The following is a 25,201-nucleotide window of genomic DNA, read 5'->3' on the forward strand; positions in this document are numbered from 1 at the left end:
AGGTCCTGGTCACGTCTTCTTTTGGATATCTCCCCAGGACAGGCACTGGCACTGGAGCCCTGGTACTTGTTTCTGGGTTCCATGCTTCCCAGGTGTGATGGTGAACACTTGAGTGTTATTTTGATGGGATCGAAGGATGCAAAGTATTGTCCCTGGTGTGTCCATGAGGGCGTTGCCAGAGGAGATTCCCCTTTGAGTCAGTGGCTGGGAGAGGCAGACCCACCCTCAATCCAGGTGGGCACCACCTAATCAGCTGCCAGCACAGCCAGCAGACAAGCAGGCAGAGGAACGTGGAAAGACTAGACTGGCTGAGTCTGGCCTCCATCTTTCTCCCGTGCTGGATGCTTCCTGCCCTCGAACATCAGACTCCCAAGTTCTTCAGCTTTCGGACTCTTGGACCCACACCAGTGGCTTGCCAGGGGCTCTCCGCCCTTTGGCCACAGACTGAAGGCTGCACTGTTGGCTTCTCTACTTTTGTTTTGGGACTCAGACTGGCTTCCTTGCTCCTCATCTTGCAGATGGCTTATTGTGCGACTTCACCTTGTGATAGTGTGAGTCAACACTCCCAACAAACTCTTCATATATACTCTTCATATAGAGAGTCCTGTCTCTAGGGAACTCTGACACAGATTTCAGGTGAGGCCTGGTCCACTCCCGGGTGCTGTGAGGAAGGAAGTGTCAAGAGGCTCCCACTGGGCACAGGGCACTGGCCCCATGAATGCCAAGGGCTCCCTAGGTTACTAGAGACACAGCCTGCGCTGTCCAGAAGCAGCCTGAGACCCTGGGGCTGCCGCTCCCCCAGTGGCCCCTTCCCACCACAATTGTGGGGAGCAACGGAGCCACCCAGGGCCACCCTTCCCTAGGTAGGGAAGCCTCAGACGTGTGGACACACTTCCCAGTGTCAAGACACCGGGAGGCCCAGCTCCAGCGAGGAGCTGCAGACAGTCCCAGTGAGAACCATGGACGCCTGCTTAGAGATGGTGGCCTTCAGTCTGGGGGCACCACAAGCAGCAGCCGCCAGCTGTGCACAGCCAGAGTCCCTCAGAGCCAGCCCTAGGGAGGGTCCAGGGCCGCCCGGCCATCCAGCAGGCAAAAGCATGCCTCAGGCCCTACCCTCCCGCTCCTTCTCCTCCCAGTTGTGACTCAGGGTTTGATGAGTGCCTTGACAGCGTTTCACGGAGATGTTTATTCATGAGAGTTTTCATATCAAAACACACCGAGACCGCATCAATATGCTGAGAACACAGGCACCCAGCGGCCTCCAGCAAGATTTGAGTAGTTTAATGAGTTTTTACTTATTGGATAAAAGTGTCAACATAGTGATGGGAAAACAAACACAGCTCCAGCCCTTGTTTCCACCTTGTTACAGCCCAGGGGCGCTGTCCCCAGCAGCAGCTACCGCAGCCATCAGCGCCAGCATGAGGAAGGGGCCGCGGGACGCCCCCTCCAGCGAGGGCCAGGCCGGGCCTCACTCCTTGAACTTCCATTCCTGGCGACACATGGGGCAGTGCTGCTGCACCTGCTGCGCGTGCAGCCACTTGAGGATGCAGTGCATGTGGAAGCAGTGGGAGCACTGGCCCCACACCAGCGGGCAGTCGTCGCCAGGCACCTTGCCTACAGAGGGGAGGTGGGGAAAAGGACAGGCATGACCAGGCTGGACACAGAGCACGTGACAAGCCAGGCAGGGATGCAGGTTGGGACCCTGGGCAGTGGCTCCAGCACTGCAGCCTCTCATGTTTCAGAGAAGCTGAAATCAGGAGTGTTACCCAATCGGTCTCCTGACCAGCCTGCCCCCAGGAGAAGACCAGCAACTACACCAGACATGAGGCCTCCACCTGGGGCAACCACGCCCAGGCTCATCATGTTCAGCAGGGAGCCCAGGAACCTTGCTGAAGAGGCGGCATCAGGGAGGAGGCACTCTGGTCTAGACCACTGTCCCCTGTGCTTGAGGCTGGGGAAAAAGGGCATCGTCTGACCTACAGGCCCTGGGCCCACCTGCAGACACTTGATCTGTGATGCCAAAAAGGTCACATGAATGGTCAAGACGCCAAGGAGACACACATCTGAGTAGTGAACTGGTCTCGTGATCAAGGGCATGAGGGGTGGGGCTTGGGGACCTAGAAGACTCTTCCCTAGACACCAGGAATTCGGGGTGCCGCCCAAGCACTGGGGACGTCGTGTCGACGGGCCCTGCCTCCCAGGACAGGCACAGGCTGTGGGCACGAGCCCAAACACCTAGAAATGCTTTCTCCATGGAGAGAGCCTGACAGAAAGGGATACTCATATCAGCCATGATCAAGAGAAACAAGTGTCCCTGATCTCCAAGAGCCTGGAAAACCCCATGAAACAGCTGCTGCCAGCAGAGCATGGCAAGTCCCAGCCCCAGCCCCGGGGCAGGGTCGGTCTGGCATTGTGGCGCTGGAGCTCGTGGCCGCCCTCCTGTCCTGGCGGCACCGGCCCCACAGCATGCCCACTCCCAGCCCTGGGAGGACCTGCCCATGGGGGCTTTCTAGCCTCAGCACAACTCTGCTTGAAATCACCCCTTTCAAATGAGAGCTGAAGCTTGCTAGCCCCGAGGAGCAGGGTCTGAGTACGCAGGAGAGGCCCCGTTGGACAAAGGTGCCGCTTTGTTCTAGTGCGTAACCCACCCAAAGCCGGCCTGGGGTGTCTGATGAGTCCGCAGATGCACTGAGGCTGACTCATTCAAGGACCTGCTGATCTCCTGATTGCATTTCTTTAATTAAAACTCCTCTCGGCAAAACTGCATTGCCACGAGAGTCCTCTGGGATGCGGGATAGACTCACTGTTTACCAGCCTCGGGCTCCCACGGTCTTTGTTGAACTTAGCCACTCTGAATTTTTCAAAGGAGTTCAATTTTAGCAAAAGAAACCTGGTGCTGCTTAGCCCGGAAGCACATTAGATTTGTCAAACGCTTTGCGCATTAACACTGACTCATTATAACGTAACCATCAGCAGGTCCAAAAATCAGACTCTCAAATCCTTAGTGTGCAGCCAACAGGTCCCATTTTAACAAAGCCTGGGCGCACTGTGCCAGTGGAGAGATGCTGAGAGTTCAGGGTAACACCCCTCTGGATGTCCCATCGGCCAGAGCCCTGGCATGGTGCAGGCCGGGCTCTGCAGGCTGCCTGTGGACCCACCAATGCAGTCAGTCGGGGGCTGCCTAGTGCCGCCTCTCATCCACAGGATTCACTACCCACATCTGGCCCACAGATGCAGCCAGACTAGGCGTGGACACATGGTTTGGAGGAATTTCAGAAGTTAACCTGCTGCTCCAGAAGTGGAGTGACTGCCCTCAGGGTACCCCATGCTGTCTTTGTTACATCCTTAAGAGCAATTTAAAAGAGATCAAATAAAACCATGCCTTGTGAATTTAGTTATTAACCTAATTAGCTATTAGGTACAAATCCAATCAGGCAGAGTCAATCAATAATTTCCTAATATTACACTCTACCCATTTGATTAAATGAGGATTAATTCCTGAGTAATGAGATTTCTGTTTAGCTAGGGCCAATGTAAAAGTTAAGCCTAGAATAACAAGTATTTGTACTGGCCAGGCACCATGCCTATAATCCCAGCACTTTGGGAGGCTGTGGCAGGACAGAGTCAAGAGTTTGAGACCAGCCTGGGAAACACAGTGAGACTCCATTTCCACAAAAAAAAAAAAATTAAAAATTTATGTAGTTTTGTTCAGGCATGGTGGCTCACGTCTGTAATCCCGGCACTTTGGTAGGCCCAGGCAGGCAGATCCCTTGAGCCCAGGAGTTCAAGACTAGCCTTGGCAACACAGCAAAACCCTGTCTCCACAAAAAATTAAAACACAAATTAGCCAGGCATCGTGGAGCCTGCCTGCAGTCCCAGCTACTTGAGAGGCTGAGGTGGGAGAATCACTTGAGCCCAGGAATTGAAGGCTACAGTGAGCTATGATTTTGCCACTACACTGCTGCCTGGGTGACAGAGCAAGACGCTGTCTCAAAAAAAAAAAAAAAAAAAAAAAAAAATTGTACTAAGATTCAGTCATTTCAATGTCACCTAAAGAAGCAAAGATGGGGGTGGGCGCAGTGGCTCACACCTGTAATCCCAGTATTTTGGGAGGCCGAGGCGGACGGATCACCTGAGGTCAGGAGTTTGAGACCAGCCTGGCCAACATGGTAAAACCTTGTCTCTGCTAAAAATATAACAAATTAGCTGGCCGTGGTGGTGCACACCTGTAATTCCAGCTACTTGGGAGGCTGAGGCTGGAGAATCACTTGAACTCAGAAGGGCGGGTGTTGTGGTGAGCTGAGATGGTGCCACTGTACTCCAGCCTGGGCAACAGGGCAAGACTCTATCTCAAAAAAAGAAAAAAAAAAAAAGCAAAGCCAGATGAGTGTGGTGGTGTGTACTCTCAAGGCTGAGGCAGTAAGATTGCTGAAGTTCAAGTCCGGCTTGGGCAACATAGTGAGACCCTGTCAATCAATATGGGCATACACCTGACCCCACAAAAATACGCCTGGTTACTTGGGATACTGGGGAGCTTCTCGGTCCTCCCCATTCCCCGCTGTCCTCTCCATTGCCCACTGTCCTCTGGGGAGTTCTTCTTGTCCTCCCTGGGCAAAACCTTGACCCTTGCTTCTGCTTTATGTTCATTTTGGTCTCATGAAAAACCATTTTGCTGATACAAAACTCTGCATTCAACCTAAATGTAATCAAACTTTTTTTTTTTTTTTTTTTAGACGGAGTTTCACTCTTGTTGCCCAGGCTGGAGTGCAATGGTGCGACCTTGGCTCACCACAACCTCTGCCTACCAAGTTCAAGCGATTCTCTTGCCTCAGCCTCCTGAGTAGCTGGGATTACAGGCATGCGCCACCACGCCTGGCTACTTTTTTTGTATTTTTAGTAGAGACGAGGTTTTATCATGTTGGCCAGGCTGGTCTCAAACTCCTGACCTCAGGTGATCCGTCCGCCTTGGCCTCCCAAAGTGCTGGGATTTACAGGCGCCTGCCACTATGCCCGGCTAATTTTTTTTAATTTTTAGTAGAGACGGGGTTTTGCCATGTTGGCCAGGCTGGTCTCGAACTCCTGGCCTGAAGCAATCCGCCTGCCTTGGCCTCCCAAAGTGTTGGGATTATAGGCGTGAGCCACTGCGCCTAGCCTATGCCATTCAGTTTTGAGAATTTTCAAATAAAAAGTTTAAACTAATCTTTTTTTTTTTTTTTTTTTTTGAGACAGAGTCTTGCTCTTGGCTCATGGCAACCTCCGTCTCCCAGACTCAAGCTATTCTCCTGCCTCATCCTCCCCAGTAGCTGAGATTACAGGCACGCACCACACGCCCAGCTAATTTTTGTATTTTTAGTAGAGATGGCATTTCACCATGTTGGCCAGAATGGTCTCCTGACCTCAAGATCTGCCTCCCTCAGCCTCCCACAGTGCTGGGATGACAAGTGTGGGCCACCACACCCTGCCTCGATCTCCTGACCCTGTGATCTGCCTGCCTTAGCCTCCCACAGTGCTGGGATGACAGGTGTGAGCCACCGTGCTGGCCTCGATCTCTTGACCTTGTGATCCGCCCACCTTGGCCTCCCACAATGCTGGAATGACAGGTGTAGGCCGCCCACCTGGCCTCCAATCCCTTTTTAATCCCACGTATTTCACAGCTGAGTTTCATGCTATCAAGTCTGTGCAGGATCTTTATACAAACATGAGTCCCAACTACCTGGCTTTTTTTTCTATCAACTTTTCTTCATGAAATGACAATGAAAATGTTGGGGGAGTGCAGTGGCTCATGCCTGTAATCCCATCACTTTGGGAGGCTGAAGCAGGTGAATCACCTGAGGTTGACAGTTTGAGGCCAGCCTAACATGAGAAACCCCGTCTCTACTGAAAAATACAAAATTAGCCGAGTGTGGTGGCGCACACCTGTGATCCCAGGTACTCAGGAGGCTGGGGCAGAAGAATCGCTTGAGCCCAGGAGGCGGAGGTTGTGGTGAGCCGAGATTGTGCCACTGCACTCCAGCCTGGGCAACAAGAGCGAAACTCTGTCTCAAAAAAAAAAAAAAAAGAAAAGGAACTGTGGGGATGTCATGCAGGTTTAACAGGAGCCACCGAGGCTAGTGCAGCAGGCAGCACGGAGGGGACATTCACAGTTGGGGCAGCTCAGGCAGCACGAAGGGGACACTCACAGCCGGGGCAGCTCAGGCAGCGCGAAGGGGACACTCACAGTCGGGGTAGCAGCCAGCACGGAGGGGACACTCACAGTCGGGGCAGCAGCCAGCACGGAGGGGACACTCACAGTCGGGGCAGCTCAGACAGCACGGAGGGGACGCTCACAGCCGGGGCAGCTCAGACAGCACGGAGGGGACGCTCACAGCCGGGGCAGCTCAGACAGCACGGAGGGGACGCTCACAGTCGGGGCAGCTCAGACAGCACGGAGGGGACACTCACAGTCGGGGCAGCAGCCGTTAAATGCCATCCTGCAGATGCCACAGTTCTCATCATTGGCCACCCAGAGCCAAGTGGCCACGCCGTTCCAACACTTAATCTTCACCTTCATGGCAACAGAGCCTGTGGTGGAGGGGAACAGGACGACTGGCTAAACTGAGTCTGCAAAGCTAGAACATTTAGGCACCAAAATAGGTATAAGCCTGGCACGGTGTAATCCCAGCTACTCAGGGAGCCAAGGCAGGAGGATCACTCCAGCCCAGGAGTCCGAACCCAGCCTGGGAAACATCATGAGCTCTATTTTATTTTACTTTTATTTTTATTAATTTTTTTTTTTTTTGAGACGGAGTCTCACTCTGTCACCCAGGCTGGAGTGCAGTGGCATGATCTCACCTCATTTCTTGTGCCTCTGCCTCCTGAGTAGCTGAGACTATAGGCACGCGACTCCACACCAGACTAATTTTTGTATTTTTAGTAGTCGAGGTTTCACCACGTAGGCCAGGCTGGTCTTGAACTCCTGGCCTCAAGCGATCTGCCGCCTCAGCCTCCCAAAGTACTGGGATTACAGGTGTGAACCACCGTGCCCTGCTGTGAGCCCCGTTTCTATTAAAACAAATAACAGGCAAAGGGCTCTGGGTCCAGAGGGTCAGGGCTACAGGGGAGCTACTGCAGAACAGCGAGTCCTGGCAGCAATCCGCTGTGGCTCACGACTGGAATCCCAGCACTCTGGGAGGCCAACTTGGGAGGAACGCCTGAGCCCAGGAGTTTGAGACCAGCCTGTGTAACACAGTGAGACTGTCTCTACCAAAAAAAAAAAAAAAAAGAAAAGGAAAAAAAAGAACTATCTGTGAGGTTTCTTTAGCCATCTAGAGAAAGGGCACACTTTTCTCTCCAAGGGAGGGAACTCAGCTCCTCACGGACAAGGAGATCACACTGTCAGGAGTTTCATTTTACCTCACGTTGAGGATATCTTCAAAGATCTCAAGTGGGCCTGGCCAACATGACGAAACCCCGTCTCTACAAAAAATACAAAAATATTAGCCGTGGGTGGCGGCTCACGCCTGTAATCCCAGCACTTTGGGAGGCTGAGGAAGGTGGATCACTTGAAGTCAGGAGTTCGAGACCAGGCTGGCCAACATGGTGAAACCCCATCTCTACTAAAAAAACAAAAATTAGAGGCCGGCATGGAGGCCGAGGCGGGCAGATCACAAGGTCAGGAGTTCGAGACCAGCTTGGCCAACATACTGAAACCCTGTCTCTACTAAGAATACAAAAAATTAGCTGGGTGTGGTGGTGGGCACCTGTTATCCCAGCTACTCGGGAGGGTGAGGCAGGAGAATCACTTGAACCTGGGAAGCAGAGGTTACAGTGAGCCGAGATCACGCCATTGCATTCCAGCCTGGGCAACAGAGTGAGGCTCCGTCACACGCACACACACAAAATTAGCCAGGCGTGGTGGCGCACACCTATAATCCCAGCACCCAGCTATTCGGGAGGCTGAGGCACAAAAATCGCTTGGACCCAGGAGGCAGAGGTTGCAGTTTGCCAAGACCACAGCACTGCACTCCAGCCTGGGCGACACAGTGAGACTGTCTCCAAAAAAAAAAAAAAAAAAAAAAGCCTGCTGTGGTGGCGTGCACCAGCTGCCTGAGAGGCTGAGGCGAGAGGATAGCTGGAGTCCAGGAGTTCAATGCTGCAGTGAGCCAAGATCACACCACTGCACTCCAGTCTGGGTGAAGGGGGAGACGCTGGCTCAAAAAACAAAAACATGGCCGGGTGCGGTGGCTCAAGCCTGTAATTCCGGCACTTTGGGAGGCTGAGACGGGTGGATCATGAGGTCAGGAGATCGAGACCATCCTGGCTAACACGGTGAAACCCCGTCTCTACTAAAAATACAAAAAACTAGCCGGGTGACGTGACGGGCGCCTGTAGTCCCAGCTACTCGGGAGGCTGAGGCAGGATAATGGCGTGAGCCCGGGAGGCGGAGCTTGCAGTGAGCTGAGATCCGGCCACTGCACTCCAGCCTGCACGACAGAGCGAGACTTCTCTCAAAAAAAAACAAAAAACAAAAACAAAAGCAAATATCTCAAAACAACTTAAAATTCATGAAATGGGCTGGCCCTGACTCAAAAAAAAAAAAAAAAAAAAAACAAAAGCAAATATCTCAAAACAAAATTCATGAAATGGGCCGGGCGCGGTGGCTCACGCCTGTAATCCCAGCACTTTGGGAGGCCAAGGCGGGCGGATCACCTGAAGTCAGGAGTTTAAGACCACTCTGACCAACATGGCGCAACCCTGTCTCTACTAAAAATACAACAATTAGCCGGGTGTGGTGGCGCATGCCTGTAGTGTCAGCTACTTGGGAGGCTGAGGCAGGAGAATAGCTTGAACCCAGGAGGCAGTGGTTGCAGTGAGCCGAGACTGCCCCACTGCACTCTAGCCTGGGCGAAAGGAGACTCTGTCTCAAAAAAAAAAAAAAAAAATCCATGAAATAGCACATTGGTTTTCATTAATAAGTTGCAAATATGTCATATAATTTCTTTTGGAGACAGGGTCTGGTTCTGTCGCCCAGGCTGGAGTGCAGTGGTGCCATCATGGCTCACTGCAGCCTCGACCTCCTGGGCTCAAGCAATCCTCCCACCTCGGCCTCCCAAGTAGCTAGTACTACAAATGTGCACAACCAAGCCCACCTAATTTTTTTTAAGAGATGGGGTCTCACTATGTTGCCCCAGCTGGTCTCAAACTGCTGGGCTGAAGCGAACATCTTGCCTCGGCCTCGCAAAGCGCTGGGATTACAGGCGTGACCACGTACGAAAACTTGTAAAGGATATGACTAGCAAATTGTGCGAGTGCAGACTCGGGGGGTCTGCAGGTGGGGACCAATCAACCAACCCGCAGCTCGTCTGCGGCGGCTGTCGCCCGCTGAGGCCGCGCCCGCGGGACCCCGCCGCGAGCCGAGCGCACAGTCCTGGGCGGGAGCGGAAACAAGGACTCCCAGCGGCTCCCGGGCACCCGCGGCGCTCGCAGGGCCCCCAGCGCCCCTAGCCCAGGGCGATCGGGCGGGGCGTGCGGGGAGGGAGGGGCGCGCAGGCTCCGCCCCCAACGGCTGCCGCCCCACCCCCTGCGCCCTCGCACCTTCGCCAACCTAATCACGCGCCGCCCTGCCTGCCCTTCCGTTGGCAGCGCCGGCGTCCGCGCGGGAAGGTATAAAAACGACCTCAGTCGCGGCCCGGCTCCCTCAGCAGCGCCCGCCGAGTCCCGCGAGCTAGTGCGCACGCGCCTTCCCGCCTCCCCCCCGTCCCGCGCGCGCAGCCGTCCGCCGGCGGCCAATCAGCAGTCGCTCCGAGTCCGTGGCACCGGAAGGCCTCACGCGGCGCCGGAAGTGACGCGACGGCGTGCTGACGCGCGGGCTCGAGCCGATGCCCGATTCCGCGCCCGCCATGGCCGACAAAATGGACATGTCTCTGGACGACATCATTAAACTGAACCGGAGCCAGCGAGGCGGCCGCGGCGGGGGCCGGGGCCGCGGCCGGGCCGGCTCCCAGGGCGGCCGCGGCGGTGGGGCGCAGGCTGCCGCGCGAGTGAGTCGAGGCGGCGGGCCCATCCGGAACCGGCCGGCCATCGCCCGCGGCGCGGCCGGCGGAGGCGGCAGGAACCGACCGGCGCCCTACAGCAGGGTGAGTGCGGAGGCCGGCCGCGCCGGAGAGCGGGAGGGGACCAGCCGGGGCCAGGGCGTCTCGCGGTGGAGACCCGGGCCGACGGACAGATAGGGCCGGTGGAGCGGCCGCCCGGAGGTCCGGAGGGTGCGTGTGGGCGCGCAGGGGGTGGTGGGCGGGAGTGAGGTCGTTCTTTCGGGGCCCGGTCCCGGAGGCTGAGACCCTTCCCGGCTCTTTGTTCCGGCCGCCGGGGCCTCGTGGCGGCAGGAGAGGAGGGGACGCTGGGCGCGGCACCGGCGGCGGGAAGTTGGTGGAAGGGAACTGAAGTTGTGCGGCCGTGGTGGGACCGTGCCGCCTCGGGCTGGGGCAGCTGCTGCGCCGGGGGGAGCGCTGGCGGCCGCGTCTCGGCCGGATCCTCTCAGGCCGGGAAGAGGAAGGGTCCGGAGTAGCCGTGAGGGCCAGGAAAGGCCTGGACTGAGACTCACAGATCTGCTGTTGTTACGGTTTTTTTCTTCAGCCAAAACAACTTCCCGACAAGTGGCAGCACGATCTTTTCGACAGTGGCTTCGGGGGTGGTGCCGGCGTGGAGACGGGTGGGAAACTGCTGGTGTCCAATCTGGATTTTGGAGTTTCAGACGCCGATATTCAGGTAAGAGACGAGGGCTTCTCGGTGGGCCGTTCGCCCTGCACAGGACGGATCGTGATTTGGGGATGGGGCCCTGAGTCCCCTTCCCGCCTTAGCGAAGGGAGCCGTCCCAGCTCTGAAGGGCTGCAGGACAGACCTAGCTCCAGTGAAGCCGGGCTCAGTCCGCAGGCAGGTGCGAGCCTAGCCGAGCCTGAGGAGCTGCTGCTGATAGTCTGAAGATGGGTTCTGTGAGTGACAATCCCCTGCCAGGGCTTCCAGTTTCTAACAGGGACCAAGACTGACCAAATGTGAGTGGTTCTTGGCTGTTTAACCCAGCCCAGTTGCTCTTTAAATTTTGTGCCCGTTTTAGTGGGTTAATGTGAGAAAAAGAATCTTCTTTATGTACCTTATGAAGCACAGGAAGCCTGTGTGATTTTCTGGCTCTGTTTGCCTTGAGTGTTGTCTTATAAAGACGTTGTACGCTGTGGTTCTATCACTCCCCCCCTCCGTGTCCCTTCAGTGACATGATTCTCAAGCCCATCTTTGGTTGAAGCTTTTCTTTTTTAAAAAAAGAAAAATTGAATCCCAATGGCATTTAAACTTGTTTTCTGGTTAAGAAATGATTTTTTGGGAATCAGTTTTGGAGATGGCTGGGCAGGGTTCAGTTGCCCACAGCCCAGCCATTTGCCTTGGGAGGACAGAGTAGGGCCAGTGAGCACTCACAGTGTCTCAACACTTTTTTTAAGGTGGTTTCTAGCATCCACTGGAAACCGCTTTTGGTGAACTCCAGTTCCCGCTGTGTGCCTGCGGCCGGAGTATCCCCACACTCTGGGTTCCCTCTCCAACTCCCAGCCTGCCTGAGGTCAGGGCAGTTTCCATGGCAGCGCTTGACTTCAGACTTTGCGGCAGGCTTGAGTAGGAGGAGAGGGAAAGGTGAGCCAGAATCTGCCTTTGGGGGAGGGGCTGGGGTCAGGGCTCCCGAATCTGCAGGCCCTTCAGGCTGGTCTGATACCGGACTGCTTCCCTTGCTCTTGATCTTGGCCTTTACCGTTTCTTGGAACAGCCCTTGGGGGTGTTGTCAGTTTTCCTTCGTTGAGGATAGTGACTTAATTTTGTGCCCCTTGCTAGTGGGGTTCGCGACTTCCTCTACCTGCATCATGGTACACGTGTCAGGTCCCCACAATGGCAGGAGCCCTCAGACCCAGGTGCTCTTGGAAGTTGCTGTCCCTCCTGCCCCGCCCTTCCCTCATTTCCCGTTACCACTGTCCTGCCTCCCAGGGAACCACCCCCAAAGCAACTCACGCTTCCAGGGCCTGTCCCTGGGCCACCAGAAGGAACCCAGTTTTTTTTGGTTTTCTGACAACTGCTCTTTGCAACTCCCAGGAACTCTTTGCTGAATTTGGAACGCTGAAGAAGGCGGCTGTGCACTATGATCGCTCTGGCCGCAGCTTAGGAACAGCAGATGTGCACTTTGAGCGGAAAGCAGATGCCCTGAAGGCCATGAAGCAGTACAACGGTGTCCCTCTGGATGGTGAGTCTGGGGTTGGACCCACGCTGACTGTGGGGCTTGTGGAGTTTGGGGCTGGCACCTGTCCAGGTAGGAAAATGGGGTACCCCTGTGGCTGAGGACACTTTGCATTTGCCCCTTTGTCTCTCTCTTCCATCTGCCACCTCTCATGCTGCCCCACACATCTGGACCAACCTCTTGTGAACCCCCATCCAGCAAGCTACATCCCTCCCCTCCTTCAGCTCCTTCCGGAAGATTCACTTCTGTGAAGCCTTCTCAGAACCGCCATAGTACACCTCTGAGTGCGGGGCTGTAGTCGTAAAGACAAAGGTACCGGTTCTTCTTCGTCAGGTCACCCACACCTCTCCACCCACGAGCACCCTGACACCTCAGCAAGCAGCCCACCTAGTCTGGACTGAGAAGGAGTGAGGAGGTGTTGGTGGGGTTGCTTCCTTGCCATTTTGTTCTCCCACCAGTATCTCCAGGCCATTTCCCTTGTCGGGGGCATTTGAGACACACAGAGGCCCTTTCCAGTGTTTGCATGGAGACCAGGGTGTGGTGCCAGCTGGGTTGGTTTCAGAGCCTCTCATTAGAACGTGCCCTCTTGTATTCTTTGCCGCAGGCCGCCCCATGAACATTCAGCTTGTCACATCACAGATTGATACACAGCGGAGACCTGCACAGAGGTGACTTCCGGGGCCTCTGGGGAAGGGTGTTGGCCTAGGGTATAGCTGTGTCGCCCTTGGGGTCCTTCCAGCTATGTCAACGGTTTTGTTTTTCTTGCTAGCGTAAACAGAGGTGGCATGACTAGAAACCGTGGCGCTGGAGGTTTTGGTGGTGGTGGAGGCACTCGGAGGGGCACCCGTGGAGGCGCCCGTGGAAGAGGCAGAGGTGCCGGCAGAAATTCAAAGCAGCAGCTTTCGGCAGAGGAGCTGGATGCCCAGCTGGACGCCTATAATGCAAGAGTGAGTCCTGGGGGAGCCAGCTGGGGCCTGGTCAGAGCCACAGTGGGGAGCAGGCCTTCTGTGAATGCGAGCCTCTTTTTCCTCTGTGTTTCAGATGGACACCAGTTAAACAGACCGGCAAATCCGCGTGTGGAACAGGACCCAGGCGTTTCCTCCTGCTCCCTGGTCGGGGGTGGGCGGTGGCTGGGGCTGTGCGGCCAATGATGGATTTGTTTCTTTTATGTTTTAAAATAGGATTTAAAAACTCATGTAAAGGTTTTTTTTTTTTTTTCCTTTTTTTTTTTTTTAATTCTGAAACAGACCTGTTTTGTACCGAGTTATTTTTGGGATAAATTTTACCGGTTGCTGTTGTGGAGAAGGTGGCGTTTCCACCTTTTCCATAATAAAATAGAAATGTGTGTAGAACTGGAACTGTTTGATTCGTCCCACTGTTGGAGTCCAAGCCTGGGCCAGGACTTTGGTGTCTGTCCAGCTGGGAGGGGGGTGGGGGAACCTGAGTTGGGGATGGAGGGTGCAGCCCCATCTGGTATTGGACGCCTGACGCTGTCATGGGTTATGGGGTGGTGAGGGGTCCCCACTCCTGGAGGGCCGAAGCTGCCTGCTTCCAATCTCATCCTCTTTCCTGCCTCACACCTAACGCCTTCCTCTCTAACTCACCAGGTGGGAGGACACCTTTGCCGGGAGCCACCTGTTGACCCTTGTGCCTGTGCCTCCAGGTGAGGGGAGGTTGGGGTGGGGCGGGCTGCCCTGTGCTGTCCACAGACTTCCCACAGCCAGAGCATCTCTGGGCTGTTCCTTTCTTTCTCGTACTCTGGTTTTCAGAGAAACGTGGATTCAGCAGTTTTGACTTTGTAGTGTAATTCCTTTGTTTTTCTGGTTTTTTTTTAACGTTGCCACAGAGCAAGGTATGAGGATTCTTAGTTGTATATTTGATGAAGTGACTGGTGGAAGCTGTGACAATCTGTCCATTTAAGAGTGGGGCGGCTGGGCGTGGTGGCTCACACCTGTAATCCCCAGCACTTTGGGAGGCTGAGGTAGGCGGATCACCTGATGTCAGGAGTTCAAGAGCAGCCTGACCAACATGGTGAAACCGCATCTCTACTAAAAATACAAAATTAGCTGGGTGTGGTGGCGTATGCCTGTAATCCCAGCTACTCAGGAGGCTGAGGCAAGAGGATCACCTGAACCAGGGAGGTGGAGGTTGCAGTGAGCTGAGATTGTGCCATTGCACTCCAGTCTGGGCAACAAGAGTAAAACTCCGTCTCAAAAAAGAGTGGGGCAACGCCTGATACCTGTAATCCCAGCACTTTGGGAAGTCAGGGCAGGAGGATCTCTTGAGCCCAGAAGTTGGAGACCAGCCTAGGCAACATGGAAACACCCCGTCTTTACTAGAAATACAAAAATTAGCTGGGTGTGGTGGCGTGCTCCTGTAGTCTCAGCTAGTCTAAAGGCTGAGGTGGGAGGATCGCTTGAGCCCTGGAGGTCGAGGCTGCTGTGAGCCATTATCACGCCCCTGCACTCCAAGCTGGGCAGTGGAGAGAGAGCCTTATGCCCCCGATGCTGGATTGGTGACAGCACTTTGAGAATGAGATGGGAAGGGGGACAAGGAAGCTCCCAAGTTTTGCCTGACGCCACTGTCCCACTGCTGGGATGTATGGAAGACCAGGGCAGTGGGTAGTGGTAGTGGAGAGACAGACAGGAATGTACGCTGTGTCTGCAGAAACCTTTCCTTGCACCAGCAGCTCCTGCGGGCACACATCCCAGGCTAAGCTTGCTTCCACGCTGGGATGGACCTGGCTGAGTCATGGGCAGGGGAGTGTGACTAAGGGTGGCCCTTTCACTGTTGGTCACAGATGTCACTACAGATCAGCAGCTGCCGTCTAAGCAGCTTGCCCCGTGCCTGCCAGGGCCACAGTCTAGAAACCCAGATGAGCAGGATGACTAATCTTGGCCCTTCCAGAAGCCCAGTCTGTCTAGCAGGAGAAAGGATTACTAAGTACCCAGCTTTAGTTGCTGTGAATGTGACAGGAAAATGTCATCAGTTCGGTGAGTTGGAATCAGGTTATCCCCAAGCAGGTGCCCTTGGCCTGGCCTCAGTGTTGGAGCAAGGCCTGAGCAGGCTTATGCCAGGCAGTGGGGCTGCTCTCTGGGGCCCTGCTAGGACTGGCTCCCTGCTGCTTAGGAAGTGGAGAGGGCACCTGGTGGACTGGTATGATCAGCCTCTGTAGGGTGTGACAAATGGCAGGACTGACAGGCAGCACTGCTTTGGTTGTGCAGTAGTGATGTAACAGACATTTGGAGGGAGGAATGACTTACTGGCATTTGGGGCTTACTGGCATTCTCAGGAGTGAGGGGCATGGGAATGAAGTATTATGAGGCCTTGGGGGACTGGGTGGGTAGGTGTCGTTGGAGAGAAGGCCCCAGGAAGGAGGCAGCTGAGGGGTGTCAGCATCTGGAGTGCTCCGCATCGGACAGGCTAGGCAGAGGCACCAGCTGGCCCACAGCAGAGCACTGCCTAGAGCCAGACCTCTCCAGTTTGTCAGCTGATAGCACGTGGATACGTTGAGGTAGTGTCCACATGTGGCATGGTCTTGGGAGGGTTGGAGGTTATGGAAGTAGAGAAAATGATGTCATAGAAGCAACAGCTGGCATTTGCTGGGGGTCCAGTGGTGGGATCTTTGAGGAAGGTGCTGCCGAGTGGTCAAAGGAGAATGACCTGATTCTGTTCTTGGGGTGGGGGCAGGGCTGGCCATTTATAACTAGGGTAGAGGCTGGTTCTGGAAGCCACTGGGGCTTTTGGTGGGCAGCAGGTCAGGTAGCTGGGCTGAGCCTCATCGTACGCAGCCTTCATTTCCTTATTCATAAAACACAAAACCTTACTTTACTTCCAAGGCTAGAGGACTATTTAATTTATTGTCCCATTGGGGGGCGTATGAGACAAGAGTGGGCTCTTCCACTGACTGCACAGACAGCAAGTAGACCTGAGGTCTTGGCCAGCTGGGCTGTCTGGTCCCCTCCTGAAGGGTGCTGCCAGTCCTCTGGGCACAGGGCCTTGCAGGGCAGACACTCCACACTGCCCAGTGCCCTGCTGCCCCCCACCTGGTGACTGAGTGATGCTTGCTCAGGCAGCAAGCTATAGCCGACAAACTGAACTGACAGCCTTTGCCCCATGGGCACTCGGGGGAACCTTCTCTGCCTCTGGCAGTCCTGTGGTTCCGTGGTGCCATGCACCTGTAATCCCAGCTACTCCGGAGGCTGAGGCAGGAGAATCACTTGAACCCGGGAGGTGGAGGTTGCAGTGAGCCAAGATCACGCCATTGCACTCCAGCCTGGGTGAAAAAGTGCAACTCCATCTTGGAAAAAAAAGAAAGCACAGGGATTGACCCAGATTGGACATATGACTGAAGGGTAGCAAAGCCAAATTACACTCAGGGTGTTCAAATGTGGGGAGAAAAGGGAAGCCCTGTTCTTCCTGGTCCCTTTCCCTCGCCGGCATGGGTTGAGAGTAGGAACTGGCCAGCCCCAGGCAGGAGAGGCAGCATTCCTGTGGGACTTGGAGCTCTTCCAGGGTGGCTCATGGCCTGCCCAGCTCTGTCTTCAGCCTGGGGTCCTTGGAGAGGGTCTCAGGTGTCAGCGTGCAGCTCCCACAGGTGCTCTGGCTTCTGGCTGGTGTGCACAGAGATCTAACAAGCAGTCTGGACTAGGAAGCTAATTGAATCATGTTCAGCCTCCTGTGGGTTAAGGGGCTATATTGTTGCTCTCAGAAATCCTTTCAGATCTCATGAGATGGTTATGTCTGTATCTGGCAACAGAGTTGTCATGTAAATGAGTAACTTTTGGTTCTTACCTGCAGTGAACTGATGGTCTGATAGAGAAAACATACAAGTGACAGGTTGCGGTCTAGCCTCACAGGAGTGGAGTGTGGGGCATGGTGGGAACACGGGCTGCAAGAGCACTCCTCTCTCAGGCTGCACAAATGGCCAGCCAGTGTCCGTGGCTACAGCTCTGCTGGATGTTCTGCATACATTTCATTTATCCTCTCAGCAATCTAGTAATACAGTCTTTCATTTTAGAGGTTTTTTTTTTTTTTTTTTTTTGAGGGAGCACTGAAACCTTCATCTCTCTGGTTCAAGCAATTCCCCTGCCTCAGCCTCCTGAGTAGCTGGGATTACAGGTGCCTGCCACCACGCCCAGCTAATTTTTGTATTTTTAATAGCGACAGGGTTTCACTGTGTTGGCCAGGCTGGTCTCGAACCCCTGACCTCGTGATCCGCCCGCCTCAGCCTCCCAAAGTGCTGGGATGACAGGCTTGAGCCACCGCGCCCGGCCAGAGAGCACACATTCTAATGAGGAAAAGACAGAAGACAGTGAAATACAGGATGTTAGATGGTGAAAAGGCTGTGGAAGAAAACAAAGGGACCTGGCCAGTCTTAGTTCTTCAGGGTCAGAGGCCTGCCCTCAATAAATAAATGGGTATGGGGGAAGCTTCACTGGCAGAGAATGGCAGGTGCAAAGGTCCCAAGCTGAGAACACACTTGGAAGGCTCAAGAACAAGCCAGGCCCCCAGCATGGCCAGGGTGGGCAGTTGACACGGCGTTCATATCTGGCCCCGCTAGGCCATGAAGGAAGGAGCCCTGTGAGGACATCATCCAGAGGTTGTGGTCTAGCCTGGGGAAGAGCCAGCCAGTGTGGGGAGGCCACGGGCTGGGGCCCGGCACAGAGGGCCTCAATGTGGATGATACCCGAAGGCAGAGGACGTGGAGTAGACTGACTTCTGTTTTGTTTTAAAAATATAAAAAATATAGGATGGTCTTGGTGGTTCACGCCTGTAATTCCAGCACTCTGGGAGGCTGAGGAGGGCGCAAATCACGAGGTCAGAAGATCGAGACCATCCTGGCCAACATGGTGAAACCCCCGTCTCTACTAAAAATACAAAAATTAGCTGGGCATGGTGGTGCGTGCCTGTAATCCCAGCTACTCGGGAGGCTGAGGCAGTAGAATTGCTTGAACCCAGGAGTCGGAGGTTGCAGTGAGCTGAGATTGTGCCACTGCACTCCAGCCTGGGGACAGAGTGAGACTCCGTCTCAAAAAAATATATACACACACACACACACAGACATATACGTATATATACACATACATACGTATATGTACATATATATATATATATAATACAAAGTGCTTTCTTTTTTTTTTTTTTTTTTTTTTTTTTTTTTTTTTGTTTGAGACAGAGTCTGTCACCCAGGCTAGAGTGCAGTGGCATGATCTCAGCTCACTGCGACCTCCACTTCCAAAATTCAAGCGATTCTCCCGCCTCAGCCTGCAGCCTCCTGAGTAGCTGGGACTCCACCTGTGCTCCACCACTCCCAGCTAATTTTTGTATTTTTAATAGAGATGGGGTTCCACCATGTTGGTCAGGCTGGTCTCAAACTCCTGACCTCAAGTGCCCACCTCAGTCTCCCAAAGTGCTGGGATTACAGGTGTGAACCACTGTGAGCCCCCACACCCAGCCTAAACTGTTGTTTTTTGTTTTTGTTTTTTTTTTTTGAGACGGAGTCTTGCTCTGTCACCCAGGCTGGAGTGCAGTGGTCGGATCTCGGCTCACTGCAAGCTCCGCCTCCCGGGTTTACGCCATTCTCCTGCCTCAGCCTCCCGAGGAGCTGGGACTACAGGCGCTCGCTACCTCAACCGGCTAGTTTTTTTTTATTTTTTAGTAGAGACGGGGTTTCACTATGTTAGCCAGAATGGTCTTGATCTCCTGACCTTGTGATCCGCCCGTCTCGGCCTCCCAAAGTGCTGGGATTACAGGCTTGAGCCACCGCGCCCGGCCTAAACTGTTGTTAAAACTTGTTTATACCTGGGTATGGTGGTGTTTCCTTGTAATCCAGCTACTTGGGAAGATTGCTTAAGCCCAGAGATTTGAATCCAGCCTGGGCAATACAGTGAGACCCTGTCCCACCACCCCCCAGTAAAAAGTACAAAAAAAGAAAACCAGTTTTTTAGTTCAAAAAGTAGCATTCAGTAATCACAAAAGGGTGATTTACCCTTTTGTGGTTCCATTTGGTACAAATTGGTGCGAACCAAATTGCCTTCCCAGGACCCTCCAGAGAGAATGCTGTTACTGCAGGGTTGTCTGAAGTAAGAGCTTTATTGAGATGTAATTAACATTATGAAGTTCATCCACTTAAAGTCACTGCACAGGTCAGCAGCTTTGCCTGTATTCACTGTGTCACACATCCACCACCATCGAATTTCAGAAAAAAAACCCACCCACTAGTTAGGCCGGGCGCGGTGGCTCACGCCTGTCATCCCAGCACTTTGGGAGGCCGAGGCGGGCGGATCACCTGAGGTCAGGAGTTCGAGACCAGCCTGGCCAACATGGAGAAACCCTGTCTCTACTAAAAATACAAAATTAGCCGGGCGTGGTGGGACATGCCTGTAATCCTAGCTACTAGGGAGACTGAGGCAGGAGAATTGCTTGAACCTGGGAGGTGGAGGTTGCAGTAAGCCAAGATCGTGCCATTGCACTCCAGCCTGGGCAACAAGAGTGAAACTCCGTCTTAAAAAAAAAAAAAAAAAAAAACCTACCCACTAGCAGTCACTCCCTAGCCCCAACAACCACTAACCTTCATTTTGTCTCTGGATTTGCCTATTCTGGACATTTCATAAAATCAGTGTCACTAGTATCTACCTTCTTTGACTTAACATAATAGATTTTTTTGAGACGGAGGCGCTCTGTCGCCCAGGCTGGAGTGCAGTGGTGCAATCTCGGCTCACCGCAAGCTCTGCCTCCTGGGCTCACACCATTCTCCTGCCTCAGCCTCCCAAGTAGCTGGGTCTACAGGCACTGACCACAACGCCCAGCTAATTTTGTTTTTGTATTTTTAGTAGAGACGATTTCATCATGTTAGCCAGGATGATCTCGATCTCCTGACCTCATGATCCATCCACCTGGGCCTCCCAAAGTGCTGAGATTACAGGCATGAGCCACCGCACCCGGCCAGGTTTCTTTTTTTAAGAGACAGGGTCTTGCTCTGTCACTAGGCTGGAGTGTGGTAGCTCAGTCATAGCTTACTGTAAATGCAAATCCTGGGCTCAAGCCATCTTCCCACCTCAGCCTCCCAAGTAACTGAGACCACAGGCACATGCTGCCACATCCAGCAAGTTGTTTTTTCTTTTTCTTTTTTTTTTTTTTTTGAGATGGAGTTTCACTCTTCACACCTGGGCTGGAGTGCCATGGCGCAATCTCGGCTCACTGCAACCTCTGCCTCCTGGGTTCAAGTGATTCTCCTGCCTCAGCTTCCCAAGAAGCTGGGATTACAGGCACCCGCCACCATGCCCAGTTAATTTTTTTTCTTTTTTTTTTTGTTTTGAGACGGAGTCTCGCTCTGTTGCCTAGGCTGGAGTGCAGTGGCATGATCTCAGCTCATTGCAAGCTCCGCCTCCCGGCTTCATGCCATTCTTCTGCCTCAGCCTCCCGAGTAGCTGGGACTATAGGCACCTGCCACCATGCCTGGCTAATTTTTTGTATTTTTAGTAGAAACAGGGTTCCACCATGTTAGCCAGGATGGTCTCGATCTCTTGACCTCGTGATCCGCCCACCTTGGCCTCTCAAAGTGCTAGAATTACAGGGGTGAGCCACTGTGCCCAGCCACTAATTTTCTGTATTTTTAGTAGAGACGGGGTTTCCCCATGTTGGCTAGGCTGGTCTTGAACTCCTGACCTCAGGTGATCTGCCTACCTTGGCCTCCCAAAGTGCTGGGATTACAGGCATGAGCCATCAAGCCCAGCTTCCAGCCAGTGTTTTTTGTTTTTGTTTTTTGAGACGGAGTCTCGCTGTCTCCCAGGCTGGAGTGTAATGGTGTAATCTTGGCTCACTGCAAGCTCCGTCTCCTGGGTTCATACCATTCTCCCTCAGCCTCCTGAGTAGCTGGGACTACAGGCACCCACCACCACCGCCGGCAAATGTGTTTTGTATTTTTAGTAGAGACGGCATTTCACCCTGTTAGCCAGGATGGTCTCTATCTCCTGATCTGCCCATCTTGGCCTCCCAAAGTGCTAGGATTACAGGCGTGAGCCACCATGCCCATCCCCAGCCAGCGTTTTTAAGGTGCATCTGTGTTGTACTATGTCTAAGACTATTCCTTTTTATGGCCGACTACTGGCATGGATATACCACATGGTTTTTTTTGTCTATTCATCTGTTCATGGACATTGGGGTTGCCTCCACTCCGTGACTTTATAAGAATGATGCTGCTGTGAACATTTTTATATACATTTTATATTAACATCTTTTCAATTCTCGAGTAGAATTGCTGGGTCATGAGGTAACTTTAATTTTTTGAGGAACTGCCAGACTTTTCCGAAGCAGCTGCAGCATTTTATATTTCTACCAGCATTGTATGAGGGTTCCAATTTCTCCACATTCTCACCAACACTCATCTTTTATAGTTTAGTCATCCTACTGGGTGTGAAGTAATATCTCATTGTGGTTTTGCTTTGCAGTTTTTTCTTTGTAATTCTTTTTTTTTAATGTCTTTCATCTCTATCTTTTTTATGTCTGGACTGAATAGACGTTACCATGGATAAATCGCCACCGTGGCAGATTTAGAAGGACTTTACTTGGAAATACATACATCCTAAATGGAATTAAATGTTCTATTATCAGTGGCATTCAACAAAGTAGCATCATAAAAGATTGATTTTTTTGAGCATAATGAATACCTGAACTCCAGTTACATAAAGATGAGGATCATGTCTCTTCCTATTACCTTATGTCATTAAGTTTTATAGAAAAACTTGTCTCAGGCCAGGCACGGTGGCTCACGCCTGTATTTCCAGCACGCTGGGAGGCTGAGGCAGGCGGATCACAAAGTCAGGAGATCGAGACCATCCTGGCTAACACAGTGAAACCCCATCTCTACTAAAAATACAAAAAATTAGCTAGGCGTGGTGGTGGGCACCTGTAGTCCCAGCTACTTGGGAGGCTGAGGCAGGACAATGGCGTGAACCTGGGAGGCAGAGCTTGTAAAGTGAGCCAAAATCACACGACTGCACTCCAGCCGGGGTGACAGAGCGAGACTCTGTCTCAAAAGAAAAAAAGAAAAAAAAACTTGTCTCAAAAGTGCTATGATATTCTTCCTGAAATGGACATAGTAGCATCTCAGTATCTTTAAAAAAAAAAAAAAAAAAAAAACCTAAATTTTTAAAAATTGAGCTTTGAAGCAAGGTCTCCCTCTGGTGTCCAGGCTGGAGTGCAGTGGCACAAACACAGCTAACTGTATCCTGGAACTCCCAGGATCAAGGGATCTCCCACCTCAGCCTCCTTAGTAGCTGGGACTACAGGCACCCACCACCGTGCCTGGCTGATTTTTAAAACTTTGTATAGATGGGGTCTCACCATGTTGCCCAGGTTGGTCTCGAACTCTTGCACTCTAGGGATCCTCCTGCCTTGGTCTCCCAAAGTGTTGGGATTATAGGTGTGAGCCATCACACCCAACACAGCCTATTAATGTCAGTCTATTTCTCTGTTTACGAATTTCCTGAAATGTTACCATTTTTATATTCAGATTTATAGAAAAGCTTTTGTCTTTTATGACCTTGACACTTCTGAAGGGCACCGTCAGCTATTTCGTAGAATGCCCCTCGCATTGGGGACTCTGACCTTATGACTGGACAAGGTTTTTGTTTGTTTGTTTGTTTGTTTTTTGAGATGGAGTCTCACTCTGTCTCCCAATTTGGAGTGCAGTGGTGTGATCTCAGCTCACTGCAACCTCTGCCTCCCAGGTTCAAGCGATTCTCCTGCCTCCGCCTCCCAAGTAGCTGGGATTACAGGTGCCCGCCACCACACCTGGCTAATTTTTGTAATTTTAGTAGAGACAAGGTTTCACCATGCTGGCCAGGCTGATCTTGAACTCCTGACCTTGTGATCCATCTGCCTTGGCCTCCCAAAGTGCTGGGATTACAGGCCTGAGCCACCATGCCCTGCTGGTTTATTTTTTGGCATGAAACCACAGCTGGGATGTCCTCTTCTCAATGCATCGTGGAGATATGCAATGTCACTCTGTCCAACTCCTGGTCGTATTAGTTTAGGTGGCAGCTGCGGCTGCTGGGGCTTCTCCACTACATAGTTACTGTTTTCCCTTTGTCATCCATAAATACTTTGGGGATATACTTCCATACTAAGTGAATGTCTGTTTCTCTTCCAAGTTTTACCCACTAATTTTTTTTTTTTTTTTTTTTTTTGAGATGGAGTCTCTGTTACCCAGGCTGGAGTGCGGTGGCACAATCTCAGCTCACTGCAAACTCCGCCTCCCAGCTTCAAGCAATTCCCATCTCAGCCTCCCAAGCAGCTGGGATTACAGGCACACGCCCACCATGCCCAGGTAATTTTTTTGTATTTTTAGTAGAGACGGGGTTTCACCATGTTGCCCAGGCTGGTCTTGAACTCCTGAGCTCAGGCAATCCACCCACCTCGGCCTCCCAAGGTGCTAGGATTACAGGCATGAGCCACCGCGCCCGGCCTACCCACCGATTTCAGCATCCACTGGTGGGTCTTGCAATGCAGTAATTATTAACTTAGTTTTCAGAGGCGATTTTTGCATTTTCCTCATTCCTTTGACGTTTATTAATTGGAATGTATCTCTAAGAAAGAGCAGTCCCTTCTCCAGCTTTTTTTTTCTGAGACAGGGTCTTACTCTGTTGCTCAGGTTGCAGTGCAGTGGCTCAGTCATGGCTCACTGCAGCCTCGACCTCCCGGACTCAAGTGATCCTTCCATCTCAGCCTCCTGAGTAGCTGGAACCACAGGTGCTCACCACCATGCACAGCTAAGTTTTTGTATTTCTTGTAGAGATGGGGTTTCCTCATGTTGCTCAGGCTGGTCCCAAATTCTCGAGCTCAAGTGATCCACCCGCCTTGGCCTCCCAAAGTGCTGGGATTGCAGGCGGGAGCCACTGCGCCCGGCCTACCATTTATTTCTTTAGATGTGTGGATCAGTATGAACTCAAGGGATGTTTGTTTGATTCTGTGAGTCACAATCTGATACTGTTTCCATGCTTTGGCCACTGGGGGCTCCTGGAGATTAGCTCCTGTGCCCCATCCTTATTGAAGCACTTCCTTATCTTGGGATGTCTTCGGTAGCTCTGGACCCAGCTTCTTCTCCAGGGAGCCCTCCCTCACTGGAGACTGGGATTTAGCAACCAAGACTTGGGCACTGGCTGTGCTTGTTGCTTCTGGGCCCTCCTGGGACAGAGCTGGGAAGTGGATCTGTGACACGTGCTTATGCATTTACCCCCGCTGGTTTCTGCAGCTGTCTAGTTCCTACTGTTCCTGTCTCACCTGCCCCTTTCCTTATGTGTAGTTTCTTCCTGTGACGGGGTAAACCTGGCTCTCAGATTGACACGACATTCACTTAGGCCATGTCAGTGCTGCAGGTGAACTGCTCAACCTGTGCCCCCAGGAGGCACAGTCACTATGGAGGGCACCTTCCTTAATTGTGCACTGTTGTTTTTGTGTTTGACCTGTAGCATCTACAGTACTGGTTTCAAACGCTGCCTAGATTAGTTCTTTTCTTTCTTTCCACCTCCTCCTGCAAATTATGTGATTTGCATAATTTGTACATAGTTAGGTTCATTTGTTAGTTTGTATTCCTTTTGGCCACACCCATATCCTCGTTGACTTTTTCTTTCTTTTGTAATTTATGTAATAATGAAATTTATATGAGGGTGTATAATTTTCATAAATGTTCATGGTTTACATGTATTAGCTGTTATTATTAAGAAGTCACCCTGGGATTGACTGGCCAACCATTTGGTGAAAGATAGCAATAAATAATACATCATGAAAAATTTTAATGTAAAAATAAAGCCATGAAAGTACCAGGAAATAAATCTTTTCTTTTAATTACATCAGCTTGTCTGTGATCATGTAGCCTAAGGTAGGCTAGAATTAATTTTTATGTTATCTCTACACATTATTGAAGTGAATTATAAAATGTTTTAGCATGTTAAT

At 52.3% G+C, this 25,201-nt stretch overlaps 2 protein-coding genes across 6 annotated transcripts; one reads left to right on the plus strand and one right to left on the minus strand.

Annotated features, from left to right (window-relative positions):
* Positions 1-1,264: 1,264 nt before the first annotated feature.
* On the minus strand, positions 1,265-9,724 carry ANAPC11 (anaphase promoting complex subunit 11). Of its 5 annotated transcripts, none has more exons than XM_030923724.1 (4): positions 9,574-9,719; positions 7,393-7,455; positions 6,442-6,561; positions 1,265-1,614 (listed from the first exon to the last, which is right to left on the minus strand). In XM_030923724.1, exons 3-4 carry the CDS (start codon positions 6,548-6,550, stop codon positions 1,469-1,471), a joined length of 255 nt encoding a protein of 84 aa, XP_030779584.1. In that variant the 5' UTR covers positions 6,551-6,561; positions 7,393-7,455; positions 9,574-9,719; the 3' UTR covers positions 1,265-1,468. The 5 variants fall into 5 exon arrangements, with proteins under 5 accessions (XP_030779584.1, XP_030779585.1, XP_030779586.1 ...); XM_030923725.1 differs by having other exon boundaries at positions 9,584-9,704; XM_030923726.1 differs by lacking the exon at positions 7,393-7,455 and having other exon boundaries at positions 9,584-9,710.
* ALYREF (Aly/REF export factor) lies at positions 9,714-13,602 on the plus strand. The gene is made up of 6 exons (XM_010354393.2): positions 9,714-10,115; positions 10,612-10,743; positions 12,103-12,250; positions 12,849-12,912; positions 13,014-13,191; positions 13,286-13,602. Exons 1-6 carry the CDS (start codon positions 9,858-9,860, stop codon positions 13,298-13,300), a joined length of 795 nt encoding a protein of 264 aa, XP_010352695.2. The 5' UTR covers positions 9,714-9,857; the 3' UTR covers positions 13,301-13,602.
* The last annotated feature ends 11,599 nt before the right edge of the window (positions 13,603-25,201 follow it).

This window comes from Rhinopithecus roxellana, chromosome 19 (genome assembly GCF_007565055.1).
Source record: "Rhinopithecus roxellana isolate Shanxi Qingling chromosome 19, ASM756505v1, whole genome shotgun sequence".
In the NCBI taxonomy this organism is placed as follows: Eukaryota; Metazoa; Chordata; class Mammalia; order Primates; family Cercopithecidae; genus Rhinopithecus; species Rhinopithecus roxellana.